The 20,951-nt window shown below is 58.9% G+C and overlaps 2 protein-coding genes across 12 annotated transcripts in view; one reads left to right on the top strand and one right to left on the bottom strand.

Moving 5' to 3' along the window:
- Positions 1 to 314: 314 nt before the first annotated feature.
- On the top strand, positions 315 to 10,598 carry CYP2W1 (cytochrome P450 family 2 subfamily W member 1). Of its 6 annotated transcripts, none has more exons than XM_079120635.1 (8): positions 315 to 830; positions 2,171 to 2,333; positions 2,580 to 2,953; positions 4,248 to 4,421; positions 4,656 to 4,848; positions 4,930 to 5,114; positions 5,406 to 5,547; positions 5,670 to 10,598. In XM_079120635.1, the coding sequence occupies exons 1-8, from the start codon at positions 660 to 662 to the stop codon at positions 5,855 to 5,857; spliced, it is 1,590 nt and encodes a 529-aa protein (XP_078976761.1). In that variant the 5' UTR covers positions 315 to 659; the 3' UTR covers positions 5,858 to 10,598. The 6 variants fall into 6 exon arrangements, with proteins under 6 accessions (XP_078976761.1, XP_078976762.1, XP_078976758.1 ...); XM_079120636.1 differs by having other exon boundaries at positions 4,710 to 4,848; XM_079120632.1 differs by having other exon boundaries at positions 2,580 to 2,729; positions 2,796 to 2,953; positions 4,248 to 4,848.
- CHLSN (cholesin) overlaps positions 8,151 to 20,951 on the bottom strand; it is a 155,433-nt gene continuing 142,632 nt past the window's right edge. For 3 of the 6 annotated variants that reach the window (XM_079120669.1, XM_079120668.1, XM_079120672.1), the window contains 3 exons: positions 15,650 to 15,843; positions 12,441 to 12,522; positions 8,151 to 10,981 (listed from right to left, as the gene is read on the bottom strand). In XM_079120669.1, the coding sequence (XP_078976795.1) occupies positions 10,802 to 10,981; positions 12,441 to 12,522; positions 15,650 to 15,843 (456 nt within the window). In that variant the 3' untranslated portion in view covers positions 8,151 to 10,801. Of the gene's footprint in view, positions 10,982 to 12,440; positions 12,523 to 15,649; positions 15,844 to 20,794; positions 20,819 to 20,951 lie in introns of those variants that run through there. The other 3 variants (XM_079120671.1, XM_079120673.1, XM_079120670.1) reach the window with 3 other exon arrangements.

The raw sequence follows: 20,951 nt of genomic DNA on the forward strand, positions 1-20,951 counted from the left end.
TGCCCCATCCCTGTTTGGGCAGCTCTGTCTCTTGCCCTCAGTGACAGCCTGCGAAACCCCACAGGAACAGACTGCAGTGGGAGGAACAGCCTTGCCACGAGCTGCGGCCCTGAAGGCCCTGGCGTTTGAGGCCCCTCGCGGGTGGTCCCTGCACACGGTCAACCCTTCCTGGACACTGGTGTCAGAAGACACCCTGGAACCTGCTCTCCCCAGGGTCCTGCTGAGGGAGACTCAGCACGGGGGAAGGTTGGGGTGGATCCTTCCCTGAGTCAGGGCCCAGGTCAGAAGCCCTGTGAGCCCCGTTCTGCGGGGGAGACCAAGGCAGCCCAGCAGCCCCAGAGGCAGGGATAGAACCGTCGCGTGCCTGGACCCTGAGGCAAACCCATGGGGTGTAGAGGTCTCGAACACCTGATCCCAGAGAGTCCCATGGCCTCCTGGGGGCTCCCAGCCACCCCTGGGCCCGTCACAGACTCAACCCGCATTCCACACAGCCTGTAGCTTTAAGCCTCCTGCTGGGGCTGTCCCCTGCAAACTGCTTGTTCCACATTCTCGGGGTGGTGGGGCGGGTGGGGTGCTGGCACGCCCTCTGGGAGGGAGGCTATAAGGCACGGGCAGATGGGGCCTAGAGGGGAACTGGGGCCCTGCCTCCCGTTGTCCGCATGGCCCTGCTGCTCTTGGGGCTCCTGGTGCTCTTGGGCCTCTGGGGGCTGCTCCGGGCCTCTGCCCGCAGCCCCCCAGCCCTGCGATGGCCCCCAGGGCCTCACCCACTGCCGTTCCTGGGGAACCTGCACTTGCTGCGTGTTTCGCAACAGGACCGGTCACTGATGGAGGTAGGCCCTGGGCAGCCCCTGCTCAACTCCCATGGCCTAGACAGTGGCCACGTCCCAGCCCTGTCTCTGGGGAAGCGAAACCCAGTTTATGCCATCCATTTCAGCACGGTACTGGGCCCAGCAGGGACACAAGAGGCCAGTACACCCACCCTGCCCTTGGGAAGAGAGAGAGAGCCACCCATCCCACAGGGAAGCAGAAGCAAATAGTAAGAGGCAACCATGGAAGGGCTGCCCAGAGTTAGCAGGCAGGGGGCTCCCTGGAGGAGGCAGCCTTGGGGAAGCACTTTCAGGAAGGTCAGGGTTGGGGCAGGTGGGATGCCCGCTAGTGTGGCTCCTCCTTGAGGGATTAGAGATGGAAGTTTCTCAGTCAAGTTGAAGGCTGGCTGCCCTGCCTTGCGGCTGGGGGCTAGCTGGCTCAGGGGATACAGAGCCCAGATTCCTTGTCCCTACAACCCCAAAGCAGTCCCTTCCACTTAGTCTTCGAGGCCCTCACCAGAGACCAGCCCCTGTCCCCTGCCCCACTGGAGATCCTAAGACTTCTCCACCCAAGGGGCTTCTGTCTCCAGAGCCCCCCACATGGCCTCCAGCTGGCAGCAGAGGGCCCCGTCACACCTTCCCTAGGGCAGGACACCTGGGCCCCACCTGGCCCTGGGCACTAGACTCAGGGGCTTGGGCCCCATATTAGTGCTGGGCAGGAGAGCAGGCTTCAGGCAGGACGGCCGGCCCAGCTCCGACCTAGGCTTGTGTCATCAGTGACAACTCACCTTCCGCTCCTGAACCTCAGCTTCCTGTCCTTAAAATGGAGAGATGATGCCTTCCTGGGCAGAGATACCATAAGGACAGAGGGGAGGACCATGAGCAGGAAGGGTTCTGGAGCAGCCCGGATGTGTGTTGTCCTCTGTCCTTGCTCAGCCAGTGAAGGTCAGAGTCAGAGCTGACCGGCGTGGCCTGGGTGCTGCTTCTGTCTGTCCTTTGGTGCAGGTTTGGAGGGTGCTGCTGGCCAAGCTGAAGTCCAAGGAGGGCCACAGCCTGGAGAGACTCTCTGGCCTGCTGCCTGTGTAGCCCTGGGCCACCCGCAGCCTAGGCCTGGGTCTCTAGAGCCCCTGGGGTTTCTGCTGAAAGGAAAAACCCATGACAGTCATTCCCAGCACCAGATGGCACCGCTAGTAGACTGGAAGTGCTTCTAGGGGCTCCCTGAAACCACCCTGCACGCCCAAGCTTCTTTCCCCCATGGCCTGCTGAGTCTCCTCCAGTTCCTCCACCCAGTAGGGCTCTGCCCACGGGGACCCCAGAGGGCCTAGTGGGTAGGGGCTGCCCCCTGACCCTGCTGCCCCCACCAGCTCTCAGAGCGCTATGGGCCAGTGTTCACCGTCCACCTGGGCAGCCAGAAGACTGTGGTGCTGTCTGGCTACGAGGCTGTGAGAGAGGCCCTGGTGGGCACTGGGCAGGAGCTGGCGGACCGGCCTCCCATCCCCATCTTTCAGCTCATCCAGCAAGGCGGGGGTAGGTGTGTGGTGGGGTTCTTTGCTGTGGAAGGTGGGGACTGATCTTTGGGCCAGGGGAACAGGGCCCCCTAGGGTCTTTCCATCCCAAGACAAGAGGGGGCCGGCTAACCAAGGCCAACCCCCAGAGAACAGGAGGGTGGACTTGAGCCCCCCCCAGGTCCTGCTGCCCCGCTGGCCCCACCTGCTCCTGCTTGCGTCGCGGGGCTGGGTGACGCTCACATGGCATCTCCCCGTCTGCCCACAGGCATCTTCTTCTCCTCTGGGGCGCGCTGGAGGGCTGCCCGCCAGTTCACAGTGCGTGTGCTGCACGGCCTGGGTGTGGGGCAGGGGCCCGTGGCTGACAAGGTGCTGCAGGAGCTGACCTATCTCCTGGGACAACTGGACAGCTATGGAGGTGAGCAGGGGCTGGGACCCCCATCCCCAGTGTCCCCTGCCTGCCTGAAGCCCTTCTCCCCTGCAGGCCGGCCTTTCCCTCTGGCCCTGCTGGGCTGGGCTCCCTCCAATGTCACCTTCGCACTCCTCTTCGGTCAGCGGTTTGACTACCAGGACCCCATGTTTGTGTCCCTGCTGGGTCTCATTGATGAGGTCATGGTTCTCCTGGGGTCGCCCAGCCTGCAGGTGAGAGGTCGCTACCCCATGGTAGCTGAGCCCCCCGCACTAGGGTGGACCCTGGGGAGAGCAGGACTGGGGGGTGCCCAGCATCATCCTTCACCTCAGACATCAGTGGGAGGAGCCTAGACTTGGGTCAAGGGTTCGAGTCTGCATCTCCCTGGCACCCCCCTGGCATCTGTTGGCTGCACAACCTCAGGCCAGTCTCTCTGCTCCCTGGGAAATAGGAGGTCTGGAACAGGAGATCCCCACTTTTTCTCAAAGCCCCATCAGTAACAGTCACACCTGCTCAATGGTGGGGGGCGGGACCATGCGTTCCCTCCCTAGGAGGGTCGGGCCCAGCGATGTGGGTCCCAGTCCAGGTCCTTCACCACATTCCAGAAAACACAAAATCCATTCTTCTGACACGTGGGGTTTGCATCATTTTATCCAAAGTCTATACATTCCACACGTCCTGTTTTTGCCGTCTCTGAGTTACCTGAAGCCTAGACTCTAGGTGTGCTGCTTAAGAAATTTACAGCGGGACTCAGCAGCACGTGTGCTTTGTCCCCCTGCTGTCCCTGGCGGCACCCGGGAGGTGAGGCAGGGCAGCACAGAAGTGCGTGGCGCTGGTCCTCAAGCTTTGCGGCTGGTGACCCACTGTAGTCAGAGTGCGGCTGTCTACTCTTGGGGGCGCCAGGCAAACCTGCCCAACTCTAGAGCCCTCCCCTGGGGGTTCAGGCCACTGACTCCAGACGGTCCGTGGGGCTCTGTGGGGCAGCCCAGGCAGCGAGTTTTGCATGGCCCTTCCTGCCTGTACCTGCTCCTCACCTTGAAGAGCTGTGAGGAGTGTCTGCCCGTGATTGCGTGTGTCCTGGGGAGGCGAGTGTCTGAGGGTAAGCTGGACGGCAGCTGGCATCCGCTGCCATCTGCTGGTGTGGGACACCCTGGCTCCTCAGACACCACCTCTGTCAACTCCCAGAGCGGTGTGCATCCGGGGTGGCAAACGCTCCCTCTTCCTTCCTTCTCACTTCAGTAGATGGAAAGGGCCATGGTTCCAGGCAGCCTGTTGTGCTCGCATAAAGCTGTCCAGTGTGTTACTGTTAAATGGCTCCTTGCACAAAACTGAGGTTTCCTGAGTTCCTCGACCCCCAGCAGGGCTGTGGGCCTCCAGCGGGCGCCCTCTTGTGGCCTTGGGCTGCATCTGCCCCAGCACCTCTGAAGCTCTGATTGGGAACACAGCTGCTGCTGGATGGATTGGTTCCTTCACGAGGCCCAGGTGACTGTGCCTCACCCCACCCCACCATCCTGCCCTCTGTCCCAGCTGTTCAACATCTACCCCAGGCTGGGGACCCTGCTCCAGTTGCACCGGCCTGTCCTGCGCAAGATCGAGGAAGTGCGTGTCATCCTGAGGACTCTCCTGCAGGCACGGGGTCCCTCCACGCCCTGGGGTGGCCCTGTGCAGAGCTACGTGGATGCCCTGATCCAGCAGAGCCAGGTGTGGGCAAAACAGGTTCACGAGGAGGCTTATGGGGAATCCCAATGGGGCTGGGGAGGGGTCTCTGCACTGAGCTCCCTGACCTCTGGCTGGGGGCCTCTCAGAGCCTCATTCTCCTCATTTGTGAAATGGGGCATTCCTAGTGCCTGGCTTGGGACACTGGAGATGGTGGGTGGGTGCTCAATTCTCTATCCTTCTCACTCAGCCTGTCTTCTACTTCTGTCCTGGGCTCAGGGCCAGGGTGGAGGACAGACCCCCAGACCTCAAGTTCTACCACCTGCCTCACAGGGGGATGACCATGAGGGCCTGTTTGCAGAGGACAACGCTGTGGCCTGTGTGCTGGACATGGTCATGGCTGGCACAGAGACCACCTCAGCCACACTGCAGTGGGCCATTCTGCTGATGGCCAAATACCCAGGAGTGCAGGGTGAGGACTAGTCTGTGGCTGGGGCTTCCCAGGGCAAGGCGATGGGGTCCTCCCCAGACATGGTACCACTCTCCGGTACAGGCCGTGTGCAGGAGGAGCTGGGCAGCGTCCTGGGCCCTGGGAGGCTGCCCCGGCCCGAGGATCAGCGGGTGCTGCCCTACACCAATGCGGTGCTGCACGAGGTCCAGCGGTACATCACGCTCCTGCCCCACGTGCCCCGCTGCACAGCAGCCGACACTCAGCTGGGTGGCTACCTGCTCCCCAAGGTGGGGGTCAGCTGGGCCTTGTTCTCTCCTTCCCTCTTGCTCAGGGTGGGCCAGGGTCACTGGACCCTGAGATGCCACGTCTTGGGGCTGGCGCCTGACAGCACAGGGACTCCCCATTGGAAAAAAGGAAGGGGTCACTTAGGAGCCCCCGCCTCATAGCATGTCCTTCCTGGGACATCGGAGCCTGGAGATCAAGGTCCTCTTCTATGCCCTGGGGGTCAGTAGGAGCCTCATCCTCAGGGAAACCACCCCCATCTCCCTGCTCCTGGGGCTCCCTCTCGGCCCCCACAGGGCACACCTGTGATTCCCTTGCTGACTTCGGTGCTCCTGGACAAGACACAGTGGGAGACCCCGGACCAGTTCAACCCAGGCCACTTCCTGGATGCAGATGGGCACTTTGTGAAGCGGGCCGCCTTCCTGCCCTTCTCTGCAGGTACCCCATAAGTGCCCAGCCCTCAAGGCACACTCCCTGGCCGTCTTCCTGGCTTTCCCCACAGGGACACCCTCTCCAGGGGCAGGCCTTGCACGCCACCTGGGTCTCCATTTCCCTCATAGGCCGCCGAGTCTGTGTGGGAGAGAGCCTGGCTAGGGCCGAGCTCTTCCTGCTGTTTGCTGGCCTCCTCCAGCGGTACCACCTGCTGCCTCCGCCTGGCATCAGCCCCGCTGCCCTGGACACCACGCCTGCCCCAGCCTTCACCATGCGGCCACGTGCCCAGACCCTGTGTGCGGTGCCCTGGCCCTAGCTGCTTCCACAAGGCAAACTCCCAGCGGTTGCCCCTCCCGGGCCTCTGGTGTGAATGGCAGGGGTGGGGAGCAGCGTTCCTGAAGATGAGTGGCAGGCAGATGGCCAGGCCACGCCTCCCGCATCAGCCACCTCTCCGACCACAGCCACCACATGGCTTCCATGCCACAGACCTGTCTTCAGGGGGTGAGGCTACCCTGTCCAGTATGGACTGCAAACGACCTCATCTGAATACCACAGGGTCAGAAATGCCCCTCCGTAGCCAAATGGCCCTACCTGCCCGATTCTGTCCCTCTGAGGCCCTGGGCTCCCTCCCAGGATCCCATACCCAAACGTGGATCACTCCTCCACTCTGACTCCCAGGGCAGCAGGGCACCCCGTTCTCCCTAACTCCCTACTTCCACTACGCCAGTCCCCTACCAGACCCTGTAGGGGGCCCATGTCCTCCGATGACGCCTCTTCTGCAGCCCTCCCCAGTGTGTCCTCCTGATCTGTTCCCTACCCAGGCCAGTGTCCACCAGGCATGTACAGTTCTGGGGTACAGGGAGATAGCAGGTGGTGCCTGGGCTCAGGGGTGATGTCTACCCAAAGATTAGCCTCAGTCCAGGAGTCCTGCAACCTACCTCGTTCTTGGGGCACCTGGGGGTCATGCCTGGAGGCCTCTGCATGTCACTAGGTGCTGCCTCCAGCCCTGTAGCCCCCACCAAGTCTACACTCTGTAGGGGCCAGCTTACACATGCCCTGAGATGGGCACATGGTCTGCCCCAATGCCTGGGGTCCTGAAACAAATTCTTCTTACCCTGTGCCTCAATTTACTCACTGGTGAAATGGGCCACCATGACTGCAGAACTTTTGAGCTTTGAGGGAAATGCAGGGTGGAGATGCCAAGAGTCTAGGGGCCAATCCCAAACAGGGAGTGGGGAGGCTGCTGGGAAGGGGAGGCCTCTGATCCAGGAGGGTCACTCTGCTGATCTCCCCCAGGGCTGGGCAAAAGGCAGCACACGGGGTAACAGAGGTCCCGGGCAAGCCCTTCAGCACTGCTGGATTCTGGGAGGGCTGTCTGCTATCGCCCATGCTGAGCCCTGGGGCCATGCTGCTCACCTGCTCCAGGAGGTTGGGAACAGGGCGAGTGGGCTTTGAAGCAGGGGAGGAATCCCTGCCCTTCGGGACAAGATGCCATGTGGGTGAGTCTAGACGATTCTAACCTTCATCACTACCCAGTTTGAAGCTTCTTTACTGAATTGTCTGTGAGTCCTCCAAAGCTGAGGAGGGTATAAAGGGTCACAAGGTCCCTGTGGACAGATATGGAGACCGAGGCTGGGGTGCAACCTGCGCTCAGTTGGGAGGCAGGAGGTGGTGACCAGGCATAGTGCCTGTGCTCAGGAGCTGCTGAAAGGCTCGTGCCGCCAGAAGGGTTTTGGGGGCAGGACCGTGGCCAGCACCAGCATGGAGCAAGGCGACAGAAGCCCAGCCTGCTGCATCAGAGATCAGAGCGGGACAGTTGGGAGAAGAAAATAAAAACAGCAGGCAGATGCTCCAGAAGAGCCCAAGAACAGACCCAGGATGGCCTCCATGTCTCGCACGGTTATGGGAGTGGGCACTCCAGATTTATCTGGAAGGACAGGATTGTCTTGGGGATGCAGAAGGCAGGAGGCACTGTCAGGTGGAGCTGAGGAGCTGAATGCCCAGTTTTCACAGAACCATGCTTCTCAGAGATCCTTCAAGAAACAGTGGACAGTGGGGCACAGTGGTGCAAGCCTGTAATTCCAGCAGCTTGGGAGGCTGAGGCGGGAGGCTTAGGCAGGAGGATCTCAAGTTCAAAACTAGCCTCAGCAACAGCAAGGTGCTAAGCAACTCAGTGAGACCCTGTCTCTAAATAGATGTGAGATGGGGATGTGGCTCAGTTGTCCCATGCCCCTGGGTTCAATCCCAGGTACCCCTCCCCCCCAAAACAGGAAACACTGGACAGAAGCTACCTCCTCAAGGTTGGTCTTCTGGAAGGTGCTCCAATGGGTCTGCAAGGGTACCACCAACCCAAACAGTGGATGCCCCTCACCCAGAAAGTTCTGGTGCTGGTCCACTTATGTGCCATGGCCCCCAACACCATTCTGACTTTTGAATAGTGATTTGATCGTTCAAGCATGCACACATGTGCTCCGATAAAGACAAACCTTAAGAGGAAATGAACATGGCAGGCCTGTTCTCTTCTACCATTCCATGTTGCCGGTAGGCTTTGCCCTGCAGGTGTGTCTCTGTGACCTTTGTCTTGAAGGTGTGTCTTTGTCCCAGAGGTCTCCTGGGGAACACTCGTTTATTAAAATTAACTTTAGTGAGGAATTACGAGTGTAAGGCGTAGGGTCTAATGGACTCTGAGGCCTGCACGCTCATGTGGCCACCCCGGTCAGGAGGTGGCACTCCACCTAGCCCCTCTGCCCTCTGGGCCAGCTCCACCTGTGCCTTCTGCTACTGTCTGTTAGCTCGCAGCTCATGCTCGCAGAGTCATGAGCGGACTCTGGTAGCACGTCCTTGTTTGTGTCCACAGTTCTTCCTTTTTGAAGCTGAGTGGCACTTTGTCCAGTCCCTGCGTGATGGACACTGGGGGTACTTCTAGTTTGTAGGCAGAGGAAACAGCCACCCACCCGAGGTTTCCAGACCCAAGTTGTCCCCCGTGAACTTCGGGCAAGGCAAGGCAAGGACTCGCAGTCCAATCCCGAGACTCACGCTGGTCCCCCTGGGAACGCCACCTCTGACTGGCACCAAATGACCCCCAGGGAGCTTCTTGGTCCCAGGTGACATCTCTGGATCATCTCCCTCTGCACGTTCTGTCAGAGATGCTGTGGAGACTGGCACTCTGTGATCACCTGTGACAAAGGCCTTAGAAAGGAAAGAGCCCCTCTCCAGCAGGTGACAGGTGAACACTGGTGCTGATGTCACGAGTAGGTCTCGGTCTCCAATATGCTCTCCACGGACTGACATGGGTCTTTCTCACATCTCCCTTTTTACCTCAGCTGCCAGGAAACCCAGAGATATGGTTCTTGACCTATCATCCCTGATTTTTAAAACCACTTCCCCTTCTTTGTACCTGTGGGTCTTCATCGTTGTCTGCCTACTTCCTGGTGTGCTAACTTGGGAGGCCTCAAGGCTTGGGAAGAGTCGAGCTGCACCTGACTGCACATGTCGTCACACTGGGCTGACGCAGGCAGCTGCTCTGCAGGGCCGAGGTGCCTCACATGCACTGTAGGTGCCAACATGAGGACCTCAGATCCATGTGGGGAAGAATGGTCTGTTTGTCACCTTGCCCACGGCAGAAGGCCCAGGACTGCATGTGCTGCTCCCAAGGGCCACCCTGGGTCACTGGTCACTACCCTGGATCTGTGGCATGTCATGTGGTTAGGAACTCAGCTGCAGAGGTGGGCAGGGCCAGGGCCAGACACTGCCTGGGGTGCAGCAAGGAGCCCCAGACTGCACAGCAAGTGGGTGCAAGCGAGATCCTGGTGGCAAGACCCTTGAGTCTCTTCTAATCCCAAGAGTCTAGGGGTCTGTGGTGACAGTAACAAGGGTCTGCAGGCAAGGCTCACCCAGGCTAGGGATGGCCACAGGCTGCCCACGACCTGCCTTGGGAGAAGGGCCTGTGCTTCTGCCTGGGCTGCAACCAGCAATGCCACTGCACGTCCCTCTCCCGGTAGGTGCTTTGCTCCTGACTCAAGCACTGGTGACCAGGAACAGGGACGTTACTGTTTCAAAGGCTTGGGGGCAGCTCACTTCTGTCCACTTGCATAGCTGGAGTGGCTTGAAGGCTGGGTTTGGAGCACCCACAGGTGGCTGTCCCTGTGGCTGGGTACATGTCTGGAGAGCACCACGTGGGGCTGGGTCCTCTATCTGCCTCAGGAGTCCTGTGGTGGCTGGCTCGGGTGGCGGGGGTGCTGATTGTTCAGAGGGGCTGGACTCCACCTTTGTGGAAGGCATGTGCAGGGGTCATATGTTGTTTAAGGACACCCTCTTCGGTGGCAGCTGAGGACTGAGCACCTTGCTTTGTGAAGGTGATCCAGGCAAGGCCTGGGGCCACTCTCGCTGGCTGAGGAGGCTGAGAACCACTGGGGTCACTCTCGGGCCTCTAGGGCTGCTGCCGGCAGCTTGGATTCAGCCCCAGCCCCTTGCCTGGCCGGCACTCTCTGCTGCAACCGCACATCCTGTTACCGGGCGGTTAGGGGGTGAGAACCCGTGTCTGCTGTGGGGGGGGTGTGCCCTGCCAGGAGCATCACTATAAAACCTGGAAAAGGTGACCCGAGAGCTCCGACTGCTAGACTGTCACGCACAGAGCAGGGACGCTGTCCTGGAGAGGCTACCGCTGAAGACAGGAGTGGTGGCCCGAAGCACGCCTGCACCAGAATCTGTGGCGAGTGAGAGTGGAACAGAGGGCTGGTTTTTATTGAAAGCGGGTGTGCAGGCACGGGGTCGACTGCTGCTCCCCATGGGGTTTCCCCGAAGACAGGCTGAAGGCTGCACAAGGAGGTGAGGCCCACGCTGGAAGGCTGTCAGATGGAAGGTGCAGCCCAACTTGGGGACCCCACATCCCAAACACTGAGCAAGCCCAGCTGGCAGGGAAGGTCAGTGCTGGACAGTTGTTAAGACACCCCTGGTAGAAAAATAGACATCTGGGTTTTGGGGCCACTTGGGGCTGGAACTGGTGTCCAGGGTTTCTTCAGGGAGATCATGCTGTGTCCTGAAGGTACAAAAACCTGGTTACCCATGAAAACAGTCCCTGGTCAAGGCAGGTCAGGAGTTCAGAGGAGGGGTCTAGGGTCCCTCCAAGGGCCTGGTGCCCAGAAGCCCAGCTCTGCTTGGCTCCACCTACTCGTGCCCCTACTTGCTCCTTTTGGACCTACTGGGACCTCAGTGTGTCCTGAAGAGGCCCAGGGCAGCTCAGTGCCACCCCGTCCCCACACTAGGACAGCAGCTGTAGCACCTGTCGGAGACGTTGGGCCTTCCCCAGCGGGGCGGTCTCTGTGCCCGCCTCGTCCAGTTCCTGAATCAGGGCTTCCGCCTTCTGGACCGTCAGCTCACGGGCCCTGCCCTTCAGCCCCTCCAGGTAGGCCAGGAGGGTGGAGAAGTGCTCGTCGGGAACCTGGTGGGGGAGAAAGGAGAGTGTCAGGGCCAGGGCCAGGGCCAGGCGGCCTCAGCAGAGACCCTGAGCAGCGGAAGACGAGGCACCAGTGTTCTCCCACAGGGAGGGCCACGCGAAGGCCCTCAAGCTGTGGTGTTCCTGCCCTGCTGAGGGCAAGAGGCCAGCACCCAGGAGGAGGGGCCGCTCCCCTGCCTGGGCCATTCCTTCACAAGTCTCAAGTGCTCCTGCAGTTAGAGGCTGGCACCACCACGCCCTCGTGAACGCCACCAAACAAGAGAGTTTTAAAGAAATATATCTGCTAGGACAAAGAATGAGGTGGTGACAGTCACAGTACTCTGGGGGATGGAAGACAGAGGTGACAGTGCTCAGCAGACCCAAGAAAGGAAGCTCGAGCAGTCTGGAGTCTGAGGACATGAAAGGCAGGGGGCACTGCAGGCCTGGTTGTACCCGGGCTCCAGGGTACTGTGTGTCACCTCTAGAGACAGCTGCCACCTATGTGTGTGGTGCAGACCTTCCTGACAGCAAGGTCCTGGCATAAGGACAGGCACATGATAAACAGAATAGGACAGAGTACAGAAACTGCCCACCAGTTTATTTTCAGCAAGGTGCCAATTCACTGGGAAAGTGCAGCGTTCCAGTGCTGGCATCAGGACGCGGACACCACCCCCAGCAAAAGCACGAAGTTGGAGACCTTCCTTACGGGAGACAGACACAGTCTGAGTGACGGTGCCCTGAGTGTAAGAGCTGAAACTACTCTTGGGAGTAGTGTGTGCGACACTCTTGGGAGAGAGTGTGGACACTCATCTCTGTGACCTGCCACTTTGTGGGGCCAACGAAATGTCCTCTGAATTTGTTCTATTTCAAGATCCATGAAACTAATGCACACCCACCATGGCAGGTCACAGATCTGTGCCTGGATGTCCTGGCTGAGGCGGGACACCAGTGGGATAGGCATGGCCCTCACCTGGTCTGTCCACAGACACAGGTGCCCCCTGCACCCCAACACACAGAGAGCACCTGACATGCCTGGAGCCGTGTAACAGGAAACTCCAGGGTGCTGGTGTGGCAGGGGCGGCCCTGGCTGCCCGCGGGAGTGTGGAGGCCGAACAACCGTGGCCTGCGGCGCTCGGCCTGGGCGCTGACCCCTCCCGCTGTGGGCTTGTGTATCTGACCACCTCACTCCAGGAAATCCAGTCAGCCTGAAAAGCAGCGTGCACTGAGCCATGCCCACACAGGCAGCGGCCTGCACAGGGGGCAGGTTTGCCTGGGCCTTCAAGGCTGGGTGCCAGGGTCCTGGCAGGGGCAGGAGCACCTCTGCTTCTTCAAACACAGGATGGGGAAGGCTGGGCTCCCCATGGGACCGTCAGGACAGTCTTTTGGCTTGAGGCCTCTGCCCTCAGGGGCCCTTGAGTGCACAGGCCTGTCACCTGGGAGACTCTCCCCGGGGGGTGGCACAGACCTTGTCGCTGTCGTACATGTGCAGCAGGAGCCATGTCTGCCTCGTCTTCTGGAATCTCCAATTCTTGTGCTTTTGGGCCCATCTGGGGAAACCAAGACAAGCATCTCAGAGTGCGGAGGAAGGATCAGAGGCTGTGTGTGCACTGGCTGACCCCTCCTGTGCTGAGTGCCGAGGCTGTGGTGTCCCAGGGCGCTTGGAGAGCCCCCATCTGAGGTGAAGAGCTGAATCTGCTGAGGGTGAGAATCTGCACGGTGGCAAGAGTCCTGGTCAGGCAGATGTGCCAGCTCAGCAGGCTGTGGGGCCCCTCGGCCAATCTGGGGTGCCCGCACTATAATAGGACATAAAGACCGGATGCCTTGGGGCCATTTCTTTTAGTCCTACACTTCTGTGACCTCACAACCCTAAAGTGAGCACTCTGAACTTCCTGGGCTCAGGCTTCTTCAAAAAGCTCCTCTTGCATGGGATGGCAGAGCCCCGGGAGCCCCTTCCTCCTCCAGGGGTTGGGCAGCTAGGTTTCCCTTGTGTCTAGGCAGGTTAATGGAGGCTGGGTTGGGACAGGTGGGGCTGGGAGTGCCCCTGGGGGAGTAGGCCACTCTGCCTCCTGCTCATGGGTACAGGGATTGTCTGTGGGCCTGGCAGTAAGCATGGAGAGTGAGGGGAAAGGAAGGGGGCCATGCCAGTCTGGGCTGCTCAGTTGGCAGAGGATGGGCACAGAAGTGTCCGTGGGGATCTGCACTGCTTGGCCTTTGTTAAAGCAGTTGATCTGGTCCCCAGGTGCTGTTAGAGTTGTGCTCACTCTGAAGGGACATTATGTGAGTGAGCAAGTCTGGGAAAGGAACTTTGGGGTCAGTGCTGTGGGGGACATCAGCTCACCCTCTAGAAGTCACACAGAGGGCTGAGCTACTGATGCTATCTGCATGGTCAAGGCCCCACCTCGCATGTCCCTACAGGTAGCTGACTTGCCCTCTTGGAAACGGGACATTCAGGGTGAGGACTGGATTCTAGAACAGACCCCTAAGGCTCTGTGCCAGGCACCTTGCTGCCTGCCAGCCCCCAAGCCCCTCTACCACCTGCTCTGAGGAAATGGAGTGGGCCCTTTGGAGATGCTTCCTTTGCCAAATGCACAGTGGGAAGTAGAAGGACGGGGGCAGAGACATGAAGGTCAGTTTCTGTCCCATTCCTCTGAGTGTCCCTCAGCGTTCTGCAGCACCATGTCCCCAGGGGTGCCTTCCTTGAACAGCTCCCACGAACCCTATCCCAGAAGGTCTGGGCCTCAGTCCTGGGTTCTGGTCCGGGGCTCCTCTGGGCATGAGCCTGGGCCTGGTATCTGCTGCTCTGTTCTCTGGAATCCTTGTTCAGCTCACCAGTCGGGGCCCTATCACAGTCTGTCTTCCCACATAATAAACCTTCCCTATTCAAGCCACTGTGTGGGTGCTTTCAGTCCCTCAATTGCCCCCAGACCAGGGGTGCCTACTTCAGCCCCTCACACAAACCCAGTCACTGAGAAGATCCCCAGAACACATCACCAACTCCCCTGGTTTGTTCGGGCCTGGGATTTCCCTGTGGGAAGACCTGGATCCAAGTACAGCTGGAGCTCCCTATGTCCTCCAGACCAGGGACCTACCCAGGGGCTCCAGGCCTGCCCACTCCACAATGGCCTTTTGAGTGGTTGCTGACTCCTGGCAGGCGTGGGGACACTGATAGCACAAAGGCTAAGCAGCTTTAGCCATGCAGTGGGCCCCAGACCCATGCTCCTAGGTTCTGCGGTCCCACTCCAACTGGGTGGCTAGACCCCACAAGAAGAGACCACAGGGAAGACAGCACTGCTCCCGTGGCCCTGCCAATGTCAGCCCAGAGGTGTGACCACATCCATGCTCACAGGGAGATGGGGTCCAAGTGGGGCCCCTGGTAGCCAGGCCCCCACAGGCACCAGTGACTTCCATCTTGCCCTGTCTCCTTTCCACAAATGAGACGGTGCAGTCAGGACCTGTCTTCCCATTCAGGGGCAGACTCACCCCACCAGGCAGCCCTGCCCCCTCTGAGTGACGTCATAGGAATCCATCTCTTATCTGAGAGGACGTGGTTGCACGGGAACCATTGGCACCCATCCCTGTCACTCTATCGAGTGCTAGCAACCAGGGAAGCTTTAGAAGTGAAAAAGGACCCAGTTGGTGAGTGTGGGGAGGTGGGTGTCCCCCCACAGGGTAGGCAGCAGCACAGGCATCGGTACTGTGCTCTGTCCACTCCAGAAGCGTGTGCAAAGACACCCACTCTGACTATCCCTCTGTCTCCTTTCAGTGGCACCCCTGGCCAGCTGCCACCTGGCCTTCCCCATGTTAAATCAGCTGCACAGTCTGGGGGGGAACACAGGGCATAGTTCAGAGGCACTAAGTGTGTTTACACTGTGGTGCGGCTGCCACTGTCCACCAGCCCCTGGCTTTCATCGTCCCTGCTGGCACCTGCACCCACCCAACAACAGCAATCCTTGTCCCCTGCCCCTGCAGCCACACTCCCGACTGGCTGTGCCCACCCTAGAAGCTCCACAGGGGAGGAACTGCAACCTGGGCCTGCCTTCCCACTGGGGTTGCAGTAGGGTCAGGAGGAGCCCAGTCACTGGGATGAGGTGGAGGGCCTCGGCCCTGGGCAGCACCCCCAATGTGGGCATGCAGTGAAGCTTTGATGGGGTCACATGAGCAGACTGCACACGGGAAAGTCCCCTCTGGCATGGGTGAAGCAGGGTACATTTAAGGAACCAGAACTGTGGCGAGGGATGGGACAGTTGGCAAGTCCATGGGAGAAACTGTGAGGACCTGAGCCACGGTCAGTTCCTTGCTGTGCCCCGGCCAAGGATGGGGCTGTGACAGTACCATGACAGGGAGGCTCCCAGGGGCCTGCCTCATGGCAGGAACCACAAGCTCTCTGGCCATCCCTAGGCTTGTGGTGAAGCAGCAGGGAAGGGCACTCAGGGAGGTGCGTGACTGCCATTTCTCTCCAGCCCACCACTCACCCAAGTGCTGTCTCTGAGCAGGGCCAGACCCCTGGAGAAAGGGCTTTTGAAGGAGGCCACTGTAGGCCTCAGGGAAACCTCCCCTTCTGAGGTCCTGTCTGGGGTGGAAGAGGTTGAGGGTGTTACATAAGCAAAGGGGGTCACGGGAGCTCTATGACAGTGGTGCGGGCGGACACTCCTGTGGAGTGTGTGCCCCTCTCACCCACAGAGGTAGTCCAGGGCCAGCTCTGCGCCTGAGCGCCTGGCTGGCGGGTTCTGGACTGCTGCAATGCCCGCCTCTCGCAGTCGATTCTTCTCCTCCTTCTTCCGTTCTTTCTTCAGCTTCCTTTCCAGGACCCTCCTCTCCTCTGGTGACAGCTCAGGGTCTGAGTCCTGCACTCTACTTGCTGCCTCTCCCTGAAAGTCAAGAACAGTGCCTGTTAGTCTCAGGGTGTTCAGTTCCAGAGACCACCCAGACCAGCTTCCCAGCCTTTAAAACCATGATGGAAGAAGGCTCCATCCCTGAGGACTGGCCTGGTCCATACTGTGGCCTTTTGGCCGAAACTACTACAATGAAGGTGACTGATAAGGACAGGGACAAGTGCCATGGGGAAGAGTGGGGCTCAGCTTTGCTGGACCTGATGTGCCAAATGAACTAACCACTGTGCTTCCCTAGATCTGCTGCAGAGCCTCAACCTCTCAGGCCCCTGCAGAGCAGGCCATGGCCCTCTCAGCTGGGCTCCTTGGGGAGAAGGCTCACACGCAAACTCTATGCAGTCACCACGGGCAACCACCAGAGGGCAGCAACCCTGAGGGCACCTGCTGCTGCCTGGCCCTGGCTTTGCTAAAGGGTCCTCTCAGTGAAGACCCGGCAGGAAGGAGGGTGGCCACTTTAACCAGGCCCTATCTTCTGCAGCAATGATTCCTGGCTACTTCGGGCCAAGAAGCCATGAACAGAAGACAACAAGAACTGAAACATCAACTGGCAGCAGGACAACTCTGGCCAGGGCAGAGGGGCGAACAAAGGCAGCAGCTGTGACCCACTTTGTCCTTCATGGAAAATCCAGGACACTGTTGTTTACTGACCTAGGCCAAGAGACCAGAAAGGGCATGGGGTGTGGGTCAGGAACACAGCATGCCCACCAGGACGCTTTCCAGAAGGATGAACCCCTATGCACCTAGGTCTTAGAGCCCCCACCCCCAGGACAAAAAGAACAAGACACAGCAGAACAGAAGAGGGGCTCCCTCCTCCCTGGCAGGTCCCTTCACAGAATGTGCACCCCTAGGACACTCTGAATCTGCTAAAACAAAACCATGTCTCTCTCTAGCTCCTCCCTTTTCAAAGAAGGGCTGGGATTTGTGCCAGGACTTTAGGGGCTGAGCTGGCAGCCCCCCCACACAGTAGGTGCTATTGGCCCAGTTGGGGGGAGGGGCCTGTGGAAGAGGCTTCCCTGTCCAGCCCAGGCTGGTCAGTAGATGATGAGATGTGAGGCTACCTCCGGGGCAGGGTGCCTGAGGGCGTGTTTTGGTGTGCGAGGTAAGAGGAGCCTAGGGGGCAACCTGAGCCCCTGAGACTCTGGCCTCTTTGGCTATGGGCTCCCACAGGACAGCCTCTGACCAACTCCAAGATCAGAGACCATTTCCCAGGCCCAGAGGGCTGACTGGGCAGATGCCACAGAAAATCTGGCACCAAAAGGCAGCAAACAGTTGGTACCCAGTACAGGCCTGGCCTTTGCTCCCGTGGCCAAGCAGGCCACACGGCACCACTAGGGCCAAGGTCCATCCAGTTGGACCATAGGGCTGCTGTAGGGGTGGGGGCAGACAGTAGGCCTGGGGTCTGTTAGCACTGACCCCGAAGGAAGCCAGCAAGCTGGGGAGGACTGGGAAGTGTGGGGAGAGGTGGAAGCAACTGCCTTTGTACCCAGTGGCTACCTCCCAAGTCCAGTGCCTTGGCCTCTGACTCTGGATGGCGCTGACTGTAGATAAGAGGGTCAGACAAGAGGGGTCTAGTCCTATAAGGGGAGCTCTAATTGCTCCCTGAGAACTCCCAGGGCTCTGCAGGTCCAGCATGACCTCTGGAAAGGACATCCATATTTGCTAGGTCCTGGACAGCCTGTTAGGCAGGTGGGCAGTTTCCCTGAGAGGCCACAGGAAGGTGTTGCAAAGTCTCAGCCAAGATCAAGGCCAGGGCCCCATTCCACAGGAGGATTGGGAAGGGCCTGCAGTGTCCAGCTGTTTATCCGTTGGTTTCCTGAAAGCCCAGCACTCAAGACCTTATTGTGCCTGAGGCACACAATTCTGGAAGTTCCAGTAGTAACTTCTTTACAACCAACTGTACTTTTAGCTGCCAGCAATCCCAATATGGGCAGTGCCTAGTGCCCAGGTTCTGCCCTGAGAAAGTTAAGTGCCTCCTGGAGAGAAACTGTTCCTTGGAGAGCCCCACCAAGTGCAGCCACTGGGGGACAAGGAGTGTGAGCTGGGTACCCACGGGCCCAGCCCAAGGACCTCTGAGGGAAGGCGGAAGCTGAGGTTTACAGTTATAATCTCCTGAATTGTGAAGGCCACCAATTGCCATTTCTAATTAAATAGGGCATATTATGAGGCCAAAGACCCATCTGCATGTCAACTGTCTGAGGAAGCCAGCACGGATCTGAGACCCCGACTCCTGGGCCAGAGAAGCAGCACATTCTACCTCCTGTCATGCCAGTGTTCCCAGAGTGGAGGCAGAAGACGGGCCCGTGCTCCAGCTGTGTTCCTCCACCGGCCCACCAGGGCTGTCACTCTCAAGTTAGCAGCTGGAGGCAGCAGACACACCCACCCAGACTTTGGGGGCCACCATGCCCAGAGGCAGGCATTCCGCACCTCTCCAATATAGAGCTAGCTTTCTCCAGCTGCCAAGGTCTGAGGACTTTCAAAAGGAGGTCTTCATTAGAAGCAGCAGCATTAACGTACCACTGCCATATGCATCTGATTTCATCTGAGGGTTTTAAGTAGCTTAGGCTAACATCAGCCTGTAAAGGGAAGGCAAGTGTCCAGTGAGGTCCTTGAGGGCTCCTTCTGGGGACTGGACTCTCAGGGGAAGGAAGGGAACTAATAAGGTCAAGCTCTGGTCCTGTGACCCTCTAGAGGCCACTTTAGGCCTCCTGCCCATCCCCAGAAGTGGGCTCGTTCTGTGTCCACCCCATAGGCTAGGGCCATTCTCCATGGGCTAGGCAGCTCTGGGTTGAAGCCACACGGGCACAATGAAGCATCCTTAGTGAAAGGAGGCACCCACTGCCTGCGAATCTGCACCTGGGCCTGTAACACACGTTTGGCAGGACCACCTATCTTGATACTATCACACTGGCATTCTAGATGTGATGAAACAGAAAGGAAGTAAAAATCATAATTTTGGCAACACAAGCTTCCACAGGTTTAGCAGACTCAGGATGTCTGCAGCAGACATTCTGTGAGGGAATCTACTGGGGAGGAGAGAGCCCTCGCAATGCCACGGTCAGGTGGGGTGCTGAGCGTGAGCACAGGCTGCACCACCCCATCTGCAGGATGCTGCCAGCCCAGGGCTCTGCCCTTGGGGTCTGGGGATATCAGCTTGTGCTCCTAGCCTGTCTCACCCTGGCGTTGCTTAGCAGGGAGTACAGTATGACAGGAGGCCCTCCCCAGGTAGGCAGACTGCCAGGTGAACCAGGGCTATTGCTCCCAGCATGCCTGTGGTCCCAGGCCACTGTTCACTGACCACTTTACTTGTGCCAAACTGGGGTCCCCCCATAGCCCCATGCCACCAGTTGTGCCCAGGGTAATTCTCTGTCTCCTGGGGCTCCTCGGCCTCTTCTATTCATGGCCAGGTGCATGTTCTCAGGTAAGATGCATTAAAGGGCTGGCTACCTCTGGCTCCCCACAGGTAAGTTGGTGCGGTGGTACCTGCAGGTTCCAGAGTGAGAAGCAGATGAAGTTGGCAGGGGGTGGGGCAGACATCAGTGTTCTGAGAATGCGGCCGCTCTCTGCTGAGTGACGGTCCACATGAGACTTAAGACCTCAGAGGTGAGGCTGCCATGTCCACCAGAGGCTGACAGAGCACCCAAAGATCCACGCTCCTCTCTCAAACAGGGAGCCCAACTCTGAACCTGGCACCCACCCAGGCCTCTGGCCAACCTCACCTCCTGCCTGCTCTTGGGGGGAACTGAGATGTGCATCTGCTGTGGTCTATTCTAAGGGTGATAAAGAAGAGTCATGACTACCACTCCACACCACCGCAGTCACAGAAACCTGGCCTCCAAAGTTCAGTTCATACCCATTCAAGCATGACACTGTATTGAGGACATCTGCAGCAGTGTGGCCTGCCTGTTCCCAGAAGCAATCTTCGCTCCCCTTCTCTGGAAACCTGGCTCTCTCTGAGTAGCATCCACAAGGACTGCTGACGTGACGGGACCCATCAAGCCTGGGCTCCCAGCAGGCGCCCTCCCATGTGAGGCTGCGCCGGGGACTGTCTTTGAGCCAGATGCCCCACTGTTTGGGTTTTCAGCCTCGTGAAAGACACACCAGGCAGCACTTTCTCCCTCTGGTGTCATCGTGTGGAATATGGCCGCAAGCACCAGCGTCAAGTGCAGCTGTGACATGGATGTGGCCCACCCTGGCGTGCTTGGTCATTTGTTTGCACACTTCATCGAGGGTGTCTGGAGCCCTGGCTGAAACCTTGACTGACTACTTTGAAGTCTTAAGGTCAGATGGGGTTGGGAGTGCACACAGAGCCGGGTGCTCCAGATCCAGGCTGCAGGCCAGCATGCCCTGGCCTCAGGTGTCCTGCCACTGCTTCTGGCCCCAGACTTGGGCTTCACGTGATCAACAGGGGCTTCCTGTGTCTGGAGGCTGAGGAACCTGGCGTGCAGAGAAAGGGCCCATTGTTTTCCTGGAGCTCCCAAGAGTGAGGGAAGGCTCCCATCTGCATAGTTGGAAGCTGGGAGCCATCATCCCCAGCCTGTGACCCCAGCCTGTGATGCTCGTCTGCAGGTGAAGGAGCTGTCCAGCCCCAGTTCTGGGACGGTGTGAGCAGGGGTACTCTCCTGATGGGCAGGGAGGGGCTGCTGCCTGGGCTGTCAGTGCCTAGGGTTTCGAGCGCCCACTGAGTGAAGCATTCTTGGAATTACGGAGAGTAGTGGAGAAAGCTCCAAGTGGGATTCAGGCTGTATTGGCCTGTGCCAGCTGCCAAGGGGGTCTGAGAACCCCAAACACTTCTCATTCACTGGAGGAAGGGCTTGCAACATTTCTACTGCCAGGGAAACCTCTTCCTGGTGTGGAAACCCCAGTGCACACTCAATTGATGGGGCAGTGCTGCGTGAAGGGGTAAGGGCTTCTCCTTCTCACCCCGACCTACCAGCAGCATGGAAGCAGCTCCAGAGACCCCATGTCCAGGGCTCAAGAGTCCCATGTGCCTCACTGATCAATGTTCACCTCTGTGTACAGAGCAAGGTTTTGTTTGGCGTGCTTTGTTTTCAGAATATGATGTACAGGATGCAGTTCCAGAAGGAGCT

This window comes from Sciurus vulgaris (genome assembly GCF_902686455.1).
Source record: "Sciurus vulgaris genome assembly, chromosome: 18".
Lineage (NCBI taxonomy): Eukaryota > Metazoa > Chordata > Mammalia > Rodentia > Sciuridae > Sciurus > Sciurus vulgaris.

Bases quoted from the DNA above. Each gene is read 5' to 3' on its own strand.
- CYP2W1 (XM_079120631.1), top strand. From the start codon at position 660: ATGGCCCTGCTGCTCTTGGGGCTCCTGGTGCTCTTGGGCCTCTGGGGG. The intron at 2,334-2,579 runs GTAGGTGTGTGG...GTCTGCCCACAG, and splicing joins GCTCATCCAGCAAGGCGGGG to GCATCTTCTTCTCCTCTGGG. The intron at 2,954-4,247 runs GTGAGAGGTCGC...CCTCTGTCCCAG, and splicing joins TGGGGTCGCCCAGCCTGCAG to CTGTTCAACATCTACCCCAG.